We start from the raw sequence: 11,548 nt of genomic DNA on the forward strand, positions 1-11,548 counted from the left end.
CTATGGGTGGTGATTTGACTCCAAGTACGCCATTCACGGGGAGGGAGTCGGTGAAGGTGTTGATGGCTCCACTGTGAATGGTGGTCAGTGCCTGTCGGAAGTCTGTWBYGTCCGAGGTCCTGTCGGCGTATTGTTCGATGTCGTCGACGTGATCAAAGAATGACCTCTTGATGCTCCTAGGAGGCGGTTCCGACTTTATTGTCTTTCCATGCAGTGGCCGAAAAGTCTACTCCATCTGAAAGGGAAATTCGTTCCTCATAAGTACCTCTCGGAATATAAGGTTTCATAAATTCCTTTTTGTCAGGGAGCCGACAATTGGGTAGCCTGTTCTGTTGAATAGTTCCCACACATTGTATCACACATGTTTCAAATATATACCAAAGGCAGTTATGTATAAAAATTATCGCAAAATACAATATGATTGTTCATCCTTGGTATAGCTCTCGCCAAACGTATAACAACGTTATTTGTTATTCCGAGATCAGGCTGATCGGCTGGTTTGTGTTGCTTTTCTTCTTGTCCAGAATAGACCCCAAATCTGTAAGCACATCCCATAAGATTACAGAGAACAAAAAGCTTATAACCCCACTTGTGAGGCTTATTAGGTAAATATTGTTTTAGGAAATTTACAATTTTAGTTGCAAATGTGTGCTCATCTATAGAAAGTCGTTGTTCTATTGCAACTGATGGAAATGTTGTATTTGGCTGTTCTATCACAGGCCGAATCTTATGGAGGCGATCGTAATCAGAATGATCTCGCGGTTGATGTTTACTATTGTCGTTGAAATGTTTACCGGCATTGCCCTCTTAACAGGTTTGTAGCCAAATTTGGAATGCCAGTATGAGCGCACACTAGGAAAATGATCCACTGACATAAATAAAAGAATGCCTATGGATTTTTTGTAAGAAACTCATGAAGAAGAAACTTTATATGGTGTATCAAGTTCAGTTATAGCAGAGTCTGTTGTGCTTGGTTGGTGAATTAATTTGGCCTCGTCATAAAATAAACTGTCTTTTTTGTCCAAATGAGTTTTCTTTTATCGAACTCTACTAAATTTTCATGATCTTCCTGCATGGGTAAACAAGTAATAATTTGACTTTGGATGGATCAATATAAGTAGGATCTTCTTCTTCTGCATCCTCGTCTTCCAATTCTCGAATTGTTTCTCTTGCATTAGCGTAAAAGGTTTCTTCATCTTCACTTTCATCTTCCAAACCGTCCTCAGATACATTTCCTACTTCTAAGGCCGCTAGAAATTGTTCTATGTCTCTATCCGCCACTTTACGGGACATTCTAGAAGAATAATTATATAATTCATATGAATAAATTATATATTTATAAGAAATAAGTCAAACATAAAAAAGATATTATTATACCCACAGTAAAACTATTATTTGCCGATTTTGCATACTGATGTATTTCTACATCACATTTATAACGCTCGTATTTACTATAACTGTTATTGAATTCTAAATAAAACCAATGTAATGTGTTTTTCTTACCTTTATCCTCTTATACATCACTTTTAGCACGTAATAATACTATTTACTATCCACCAAAATGAAATTACAATTTTACTGCCAAAGTGTGTATTTGTAAGTGGCGCGCCAAGCTGTCAAATTATTAAAATTAAAAAGTGAAATGTCATATCATGAAAGTTTGCGTTCGAAAACCAACACAGATATTTTTAGCACCTAATAAAAGTAAAAAGTACTGTTTTTGAGTTACCGTTTAGAAATTATGTTAGGAAGAAAACACTGATGTATATATAAATCATCATGCATTTAAGGGTTAAAGAATAACAATAAACATAAAATTGATGCACATTACAGGAATTTCAAAACTAAAAGTATTTATTGTAAATATTTGGTGGTATATCCATTGTTTTTTATGACGACTTTACATCCTCGTGGCATAGATTTACTTAAATTGTTTAAAAAGTCTTGAGAAATCTTTTTCCATGCCCGTTCGTCTTGGACAATGAGAGAATCCTTGTTTTTGCAATTTTCCCGCTCAATTTTTTTACCTACAATTTCTCATGGATTTTTTAGGGGATTGAGATCTGGTGTTTGCTCGGGCCACTTCAAAACTTCTTTTTTATTGGGGGGCGACCGATTCGTCGATGTTAGATCCATTTTTACAGCATTTCCTTTTCAGCAAGACGAAGCATAATTATTTAAAGAATGTTTGTATACATAAAACATTCCATTATGTCATTAATTTGATTGATCGGACCGACCTACTCAGTGACCTGAGAATTATCCAGACCATTACGTTACCTCCTCCATGTTTCACAGTACCTTGTGAGTAACGCGGACTTAACGGTGCATCTCGACAGGCTAAAGCTTATGGCATGCTAACTGTCAAATCGTTTGCCATTGCCGTTGCCAAATTTGTATGTGGGCATTTGTTATCATAACAGAATCATTTGCGAAAAGGCGTCCGTTAGGTAGGTTCGAGCTAATGTAGCGCATGTTTTGAGCTCTTGAGCTGTTTAAATTTTTGTATGGATGAAAAAAATTTATGTGGAAAATAAAAACGGAGAAATATACTTTTTTTACAGATGTATTTGTTGAAAAAAGAGATTTCATATTATCGGACTATAATAATTGTAGTAAATTTATATACCAGACGCATTTTTCGACTTTGTTGCGAAATGTATGGCTTTTTGGCACTTCTGCATGTTATGAGGTTATTTTCTACAGATTGTCGCGGTGGACCTGCACGAAATATTGAAGACCGATTCACTCTGGATTAATCTAGCGGATATAAAGGAATCTCTTTTTATGGTTACCTCCATGAATTGTGCTTAGGGAGCCCGAAGAACGAAATGCTGTGGCTAATTGTGAACTTTTTTAAAATATTCAAAATCGTTTATAATTCACCGTTTTTAAAATCGTTTATAATTTTTTGTTTATAATAGTTTGGTCCGACACTGTATATGCAACTTTCCAACATACAACAAAAATACTATATATTTCCGTTTCTTTTTCTTGCTCTTTTTTTTAGGTATTTCAGTGGATCAACGAATTGGCACATCCGGAGAGTCGTGAAACAGCTTTACTCGAGTTGAGTAAGAAACGTGAAACAGTGACAGATCTCGCGCCAATGCTATGGCATAGCTTTGGAACTACCGCCGCCCTTTTACAGGAGATAATTAATATTTATCCATCGATTAATCCTGCCACACTCACTGCGCATCAATCAAATCGCGTCTGCAGTGCGCTATCCCTACTGCAATGCGTCGCATCGCATCCGGAGACGCGTACAGTGTTCCTGCAGGCGCAAATACCATTGTTCCTGTATCCATTTTTGCAAACAACATCCAAAACTCGGCCATTCGAATACCTTCGACTAACAAGTTTAGGCGTAATTGGTGCATTAGTTAAGGTGAGCATGCGTTTCGTAAAAATATAAGCCAACTAAATTGTTTATTTAGCCATTCACACATTATATTTCCTATACTCACCAGGCTGATGAGCAAGAAGTGATAACTTTCCTTTTAGCAACTGAAATCATTCCACTGTGTCTGCGAATAATGGAAACCGGTTCAGAACTGAGTAAAACTGTAGCTACGTTTATTCTGCAAAAGATTTTATTGGACGAAAGTGGTCTCTCGTATATTTGTCAAACCTATGAACGTTTTTCACATGTTGCTATTATTTTGGTAAATTTTGATTTTGGTTCTTTCTATGTAACAAGTTTACTTAGTTCTATTTGATTTTGATTGCAGGGCAAAATGGTAATACAACTTGCCAAGGAGCCCTCTGCACGTTTGCTGAAGCATGTCGTACGATGCTATTTACGTCTTTCTGACAATCCCAGGTAAGTTCCCGATAATTAAGAATTGACAAAATACCTCTAATAATTGAGTATGAGTAAGCGAATTGAAGGTAACAAAATATTGCCTAGTAAAGAAATATATTTTACACAGGCGAGCAATGATATAGTATTGAACTTTCGTATAATAATTTTGACATGTTTTTGACACCACATAAGATATAGATATCATTTGCTTTGAAAATATTGTTCGTTGTGTGACGTTGCATATGTCCCTATTGCACTCATAACATAAATAAAAAGTTTTACAAGTTTTTCTTATTCTTTAAACGGAAAAATTTATTGTGTTTGTCTCCTATAAGGGGGTAGCCTGGTTTAGAGGCTTCAAAATATCGATTTTTTTGAGGATTTTTTTTTGGGAAAGAAAGAAATAAGTGATTAAAGCGAAACTTCTAGGGTTTATTGTTATATATTTAAACATCATTCACAATTTTTTTTGGATACTTTGATATTCTTGATGCATTTCGCATGTGCATTTGTCGGACGGCGGGCAGGATGCAGGTCGCAATTTCTATCGGAAAAAAAAAAGTCAAAGGGATTCATATTTTTAAATAATTTATCTTCTAGTTAAACTAAAAATTCCAAACAAAAAAATGTAAAATTTAAAAAAAAAATTTTAAAATTGAAAAATGTGGTTTTGACTAAAAAAATTTTTACATTATGCTGTTTAAAAATATATTGAAATGACGTCCTAAATTTGCTAAGAAATATCTTTTCTGGCCAATAGAAAAAGATAGGAACGTATTTTGGACTGAAGAGTGAAGTTATTCTTTATACGGGGAAAAGATTTTGAGATAATAATACAAGATTATTACCCAAGATACCCCACAAAAACTTTAAAACATAGTGCGGCAGGCAAGTATAATAGCATGGAGATGTTTCCCGTTCAGGAACGTTGGTTCGATCCATCGAATTTCAATTCGATCATGGATCAGCTCGCCATTGCCATTATACTGCAAAATGTTATGCTAACATGCCGCTAAAATGGGTGTTTCTCCAAGCAGTAACTCAATAACACAGGTTTCGGGTCAATGGAATTGAGGTTATGGACTAGTCGGCTCGGCCTCTTGACCTCAATCCCATTGGAAACCTTTATTATTATTATTATATTAAATATTTAATTTAATTGCAAATAAGAGTATATTTAGCTGAGTTATTTGAACTCATAAATTGCTCTGTGTATACTATGTGAAATGTTACTTAATGCCTGTCATTGAAAAAATATCTCAATATTTGTTGACATCTTACCAACCCCTACATCTTGTAGTAAAACGTGAAATTTGTTAATATATTTTCTAAATACTGTATGCTCAAGTTGGTTTAGCATTAAAATTATCTTGTTTTAAAAATGTTTTTAAAGTAAAAATTTATTATATACATTATTATTTATTCTGTAGAGCACGTGAGGCTTTGCGACAATGTCTTCCAGATCAACTACGCGATGCGACATTTTCAGTATGTCTCCAGGATGACAAATCCACCAAACACTGGCTACATTTACTAATTAAAAATTTAGAGCTGGGTGTTGTCGCACCAACAGATCCGCGTCAAATCGGTATGTCACCATTGACGTCATAAACATCAGCAGCAACAGCAGAAAACGCGCCGTCTAAAGTACATGTAACTACATATGAAGTGCAGCTAAAAGTGCCCCCAACTAACTAGTTTAAAATAGTGAATACGCAAGTTACAAATAATATAACTTTTTACTTAAAAAATTGTAATACCCATTAAAGCAAAACAAATCAAATTACACACAATATAACAAGGGAATATCTAAATACTTAAATACACAACATACACACACACACATACACGTAATATATCTACAAGAGAAAAACAAATACTTAAAAGTCGTGATAGAAATTGCAACAATACGAATGCATTATAAAATATATAAATAATAATTATGATAATAAGGATAAAATATATAAAATGGAGACTGTTTATATGATAAAAAAAAAACACAAACAAAAACAAAAATACGGGTTTAAATAAAAAGCCCAAAAAAAGAGCGAAAATTAAATAATTACTGATGAAAATAATAAGGAAATTTATGTAGAAAATGAGTGAATATTAACTAAATTATGTAATAATTAAGGAATGGCGGTACCTAAAAAATTAAAATCGAAAGTAATAAATAAGTATCTAATTTATATGCATTACTCATATAGCTATAACTTGGAATTTTGCTAACAAAAATGCTGATTTCATTGCTTTCAGCCACATGTAATCGCAGGCGAATGTAATCACTCTGAGATTAAATAAGAAAATCAAATTAATTGCTTTTCTATTTAATGTAATAATAATCATAAAATTGGCTGTTAAGCAGATCTACCCAGATGTGTATACTGCATGCAGATACATACTTACACGTAGTTGCAATAGTATTGAACGAATATTAAATATAAATACGAAAATAGTTTTCGTTTTCAAAGTTGGCTTAAACTTGCGTGGTTGACTTACGTAAAGGGCAAAAGCAGAGGAACCTGTATTTTAATTTAAGTGTGCAACAATAACTTCTTATATTTTATATTGAGGAGTTTGACACCACAGTCTAGCAATTATCGAAATATATGTTTTTAAATGAACTTTGTGTAAATTTAGGCAATAACTTTGAACTAAAACATTAATGAATGCGCAGCCTCATGCATAAAGGTTCATAAATGAATGAATTATACTCTTTGTAATTTCAGTAATTTATCATTTAATCACTGCAAGAACTTTAAACGCGAAGCATACATTTTCGTCTGAATGCCTTAAAAAATTTTGTCTGCAAGTGACAAAAAGTGTGATTAAAACGTGTCACCGAAATATTGAAACAGTAATTCACTAAACGATATATTAACTATGCTATAAGGTATATATCTCAATTTTTTTTTTTTTTTGCAAAGAACTCACACAGCAACAACGTTATATAATTGGAAAGCCTCGTGTTTAATATAATTTCTTATAATCCTAAGCTAACAGCAATTGTATTAAGTTCGACATACATCCATATACATACATATATACTGCATTGTACTCCACCACTTCTCAATAATCTCTTGAGACTTAAATAAGCCCACTTTACAGGGACCATTTTGATTATGAAATGTTGATATCATTTGTAAAAAATGTAGAATTAAGCAATTTGATATTTTTTAATATGTAAAGCCGCCACTATTTGTACATTACAAGCATCAATATATTTAAATTGTATAAAAAGTTTTAGCTTAAAATGTTTGCCAAAAAATAAAATTTAGCTATAAACGCAATTAAAATATTCAAAAAACTCATGTTGCTTTGCTATCAGTATGTGAATGAAGGTAGTGGATTGCATTTCCAGTCTAGTTAACCTAAAACTTGATTGCAGTTTTACTACCACATTCTGAGAAAAATATACACATAATTTTAACTTCATCGAATTAGAACAAAATTATACTTCCAAAAGTGTTTGTTGAACATTGAAAATAAAAGTTGCTAAAACTTGCAAATTACATATATTATTTTTCTTCGGCACATCAATGCTGCTTGGCTTTCCTTCCACATTGTTGTGGCGGGTAAGATTATAACATTAAATACTTGAAAGAATATCAACACCTTATTTAATAAAAGAAGCAACGAAATTTTTTTGAAACGACATTTCCATTCATTTTCATGCATTCTGCATTTGAATTGCTTGCATTTTATATTCTAAACAAATTGTAATTCAAAAGTGCAAGTAAATTATAATACATTTGAGAATTATATTTATAATACTTTTGGGCACCAGTACCAGTAATTGTTTTTCTACAATGAAAATGCAGAAATATTTTTCTAATATGTGTTTTGTAAATGAAAGGTGCTTTTACCAATGGCGTGAGCATTAAAACATTATAAGCACATAACCAACGAATACTTACGAAAATTAACTACTTTCTATTAGAGATCAACCGTAAAGTCAATTGAAAGATATTATTTGTGAGTGCCAGCATGTCTGTTGTAATAATTAGTAAAAGCACAGTTCTAAATAATACTGGGTAACAATTAAAAATAAAAAAAATATTTGAGTTTACGAAAATAGATATGAAAATGCATAGCAAATATAAGAGTATTTATATATGTGAGTAGCTAAAGAGAAATAAGATACTTCACATGTCTTTGCTAAAGTAAAATCGTATTTAGAATAAAGTACCATAAATGAAATGACGTGGAGAAAACCTAACTGTAACAGATAAATATTGTGATTTTTCTTAATTTTTGTACAGTATCTATGTGGTGTTGATTGATGCTGTTCGGCTCAAAAGCTCTACACAAACTTGTGCGACACGCATTTTTTCACTTCCATGAGCTTCGCAGAGTGCGACAAACAAAACTTATAAGGCTAAATCTGAATTTTAAAAAATTATTGAAAGCCAAAGCCTACATGTTGAATAGAAGCATTTTTGAGAGTTAATTACAAGTTTTATACACACATTTTTAAACTATTTGATGAACAAGCGTATGAAACTACAACTGAATAAAACTTTTCAACTGCCGCAAAAAAATCATTGAACTAGTTATATGTGTACAGTGTAAAGTTTTAGCTGTCGAATTTCATAAATTCGAAAACTTAAAACCTACATCCCACAACTTCGCATCATATAATTTCGTATGTGATTTAATTATAAGTATTGACCTTAATGCTAAATAAAATTTTTTTTGTGTAATAAATTTTTGTATCCTTGTTATTCATTATTATTTGAACTTTTAAGTAACATAACAAGTAAACAAATCTTTGCTTGGCGGCAAACGCACTGTTGCGCACAACGCATTCAACACTTTTAGCTGCAAAACATTGTAATATAATTGAATAATTTTTAAACTTTAAATTTAATTTTGATAGTTCGTTTAATACTGTAGAGATTCTGTTTAGTCGAAAGAAAAAAGTTTATAATCTCCTTAAAAATGAACTTTTACACTTATATTTGAACGTTAAATATACGAACTAATCGGTATAGTGGTGTTTATGTATATCTGAATATGACTTGGGTTATATTGTAACCTATTGTAGGATAGGTGTAATCACAACTTAAATTGTAAACTTATATCATTCTTTGTAAATTGTTATTAGAAACCAGCATCCTAACTAAGTTAAGTTTAATATACATATATAAATATTTTTCGCATAACTGGGCTATTTGAAAGCACACAAAGCTACTATTGTGTACGTTGACATATTACTTGAGGTTGTTTTAGCCATTTATCTAATTTTACCTTCATAACTAAATCGAAAATGTAACATATACTTTAAATATTCTTATTTTTCCTAAAATTATTACCTAATTTAGCTTGTATTTGTATACACAATTAATTATTTTACATAAAGTTTGAATTACTACTTACTATATAACTACATTTTCATGTCACATTTATATTTATTTTAAATGTTTGTATTAAAGATTAATCGTGCGATTTGCCGAAGTTTTAAATTTTTATTTGTGTTTTGTTTTGATTATACAGTTTTTTCCTCTATAAGCTGCCCCTTTTGTTTTGTTTTGGTTATACAGTTTTTTCCTCTATAAGCTGCCCTTTAGCTAAGAGCGTGTGTTTTCTAAAAATCAAACTCAGATTGCAATCGGTGTTGATGGTGCCTGAGTGCATTAAATATAAAACATATATATACATATATATAATCACAAAAATGGATGGATTATCGTATGGCTAAACGTATAAAGAGAAATAGATGACCGTTTTTAAACTATGTTGAATAAATGAGAATTATTAAATTTATCTATAAAAAGTTGCGTGTTTTAATATTTTGACAGGTTTGGTTTACTAACGAGATTTTACTTCTTGATGTAGCTGCTAAAAACAGCAGCTTTCGCGGTTTTAAGTACAGATCACTTTCATTTACGTTAAACAGGTATTGCTTATAAGAAATTGGTAGCAAGAATTCCTGAAGTAATTTCGAGGATAGGTGCCAAGACCTATTGTGGGAACGGGATAATAGGTAGTATTTTCATTTGACGGTCTAGGACCATGTTAGTTTTGTTGTTTTAAAAGAATCCTGCCAATTTGGCGGTAGTTGGCTCGGTAAAGGTCCCGGTTTGTTTCGATTTCATTACGACTGTAGTGGTAACGGAAAGAAAAATATGTATCGTTAAACACTGAGCACCTATTTGTATATGTATTATCTTAAACCCTCTCGGATAATGCTCTTTCTATATTTCGACCACGTCTCGGTAATTGGATCTTCTGTTAAAGTTAAAATTTTCATTTGCATTTTATTGAAATGAATTTCGGTAGCCGCTACTAAGAAGCTGACTATAATTATTTTATATTCAAATGTGCGCATTTGGAATATCAGTTTAGAATGAGAATATACCAAATTTTTTAGGTTATGTTTTTGAGAATTGCCCGAATAATTTATATACATATCTTAAACATATCGATATAAATATGTAACAATATTTTAAGTAAGATTACAAAACTTAGGAAGCTTAAATAAAATTGTTTTATTTACAAGTATTCATATGGGAATTGTTTTTAACAGCATTCGTACTTTATTTGCATTAGCCAGCTGAATCGCTAGTAACAAAACAACAAAATAAAATATTTTAGAAATAGCAAGAACGTATATTTTCTTCTTATATTGAATTTTATTACTTTTATTCACTTTCGAATGTATAGTGTTTTCTGCCATCTCCTGGATATTGCTTTACAGCCACCGGGCGGTACATACGGTAGTTTTCCAACCAATAATAAAGAGCAAAGCAAGCAGACATTACACCTAGAAAGCTCAGCCAATATTGAGCATTTGTAAATCTTGGTTTCTCCGCCTGCGAGAAGCGATCTTCTCCGTATAAATCAATGTCAGCATGCAACTACAAACCAAAACATTCAATTAAAGTCATACTTTTGGTTTGAAACAAAGTTTACCGTCTCATGGAGATTGCGCTTATGCTCCGGAAAATCGTATGGATAGTAGGGGTCTTTCGATTCTATACCTAAACCTTTACCCAAATCAGGGTAATCACCATAGCCTAGACCGTTGTCGGCATATGGACGATATTCCTCTGGCAGTAGGTAGTATTTTTTTGCAGCCGCTGCATAATCCTTTTCGGTTTTTGGAATCTGAGCAGGTTTGTAATCCTTATTCCAACCAGCCACTATAATTATTGAAATTGTAAAAGGTTTACATAAAAAGGATAATTTTTAGCGTTACGTAAACAAATAAGTGAAATTAATAGTGTAGCACTATTTTATCAAGCTGTCAAATTGAAGTAACTACTTACTGCTTCTCGTCACATGCTGGAATAGCATTGGGTTTGCAGTTTGAAGCCTCTGTGCGGCCTTTAGTCCATTAAATATTGCGGACATCATTTGGAAATGCTTCCTGGACTTCTGTGTTTTCCAATAGTATAGTAATTATTAAGAATCAGATGTTTCAATTGTCAGTTTATGTGACGTTTTCTCTTAAAGCAATTCTTACTTGTGGTGTTGCCAATTTGAATTTATATAACTTAAAACAATAACTTTACATTCACCAATAAAAATGTAAAATAAAATAAAAATGTAAAAAATAGGATCAGCAGACGAAATAGTATTTGGTGAGATCTTTTGATCGTATGTATTTTGTTGAACGTAGCGTGTGATCAGAGAACGTCTAACCAGAGAACTTAAAACATAGAGAAGGTGCAGGTTCGATGTCGAACAATTTATAAGATTGTGATAGGGAATTCACCTCACAACCACAGAATTCAC

The 11,548-nt window shown here is 32.2% G+C and overlaps 2 protein-coding genes across 2 annotated transcripts in view; one reads left to right on the plus strand and one right to left on the minus strand.

Annotated features, from left to right (window-relative positions):
* The window catches only part of LOC108968050 (cell differentiation protein RCD1 homolog), a gene marked incomplete at its 5' end in the record, with an annotated part of 16,640 nt that extends 7,866 nt beyond the window's left edge, over positions 1 to 8,774 (plus strand). Inside the window, 4 exon segments of the mRNA XM_018931811.1 lie at positions 3,011 to 3,391; positions 3,474 to 3,668; positions 3,735 to 3,826; positions 5,239 to 8,774. Of these exon segments, the coding sequence (XP_018787356.1) occupies positions 3,011 to 3,391; positions 3,474 to 3,668; positions 3,735 to 3,826; positions 5,239 to 5,419 (849 nt within the window). The 3' untranslated portion in view covers positions 5,420 to 8,774.
* Positions 8,775 to 10,275: 1,501 nt separating this feature from the next.
* LOC108967982 (NADH dehydrogenase [ubiquinone] 1 beta subcomplex subunit 8, mitochondrial) lies at positions 10,276 to 11,229 on the minus strand. The gene is made up of 4 exons (XM_018931694.1): positions 11,080 to 11,229; positions 10,724 to 10,953; positions 10,451 to 10,668; positions 10,276 to 10,372 (listed from the first exon to the last, which is right to left on the minus strand). Exons 1-3 carry the CDS (start codon positions 11,165 to 11,167, stop codon positions 10,453 to 10,455), a joined length of 534 nt encoding a protein of 177 aa, XP_018787239.1. The 5' UTR covers positions 11,168 to 11,229; the 3' UTR covers positions 10,276 to 10,372; positions 10,451 to 10,452.
* Between the last annotated feature and the right edge of the window lie 319 nt (positions 11,230 to 11,548).

This window comes from Bactrocera latifrons, unplaced genomic scaffold (genome assembly GCF_001853355.1).
Source record: "Bactrocera latifrons isolate USDA-ARS-PBARC rearing strain unplaced genomic scaffold, ASM185335v1 scaffold_20, whole genome shotgun sequence".
NCBI lineage: Eukaryota > Metazoa > Arthropoda > Insecta > Diptera > Tephritidae > Bactrocera > Bactrocera latifrons.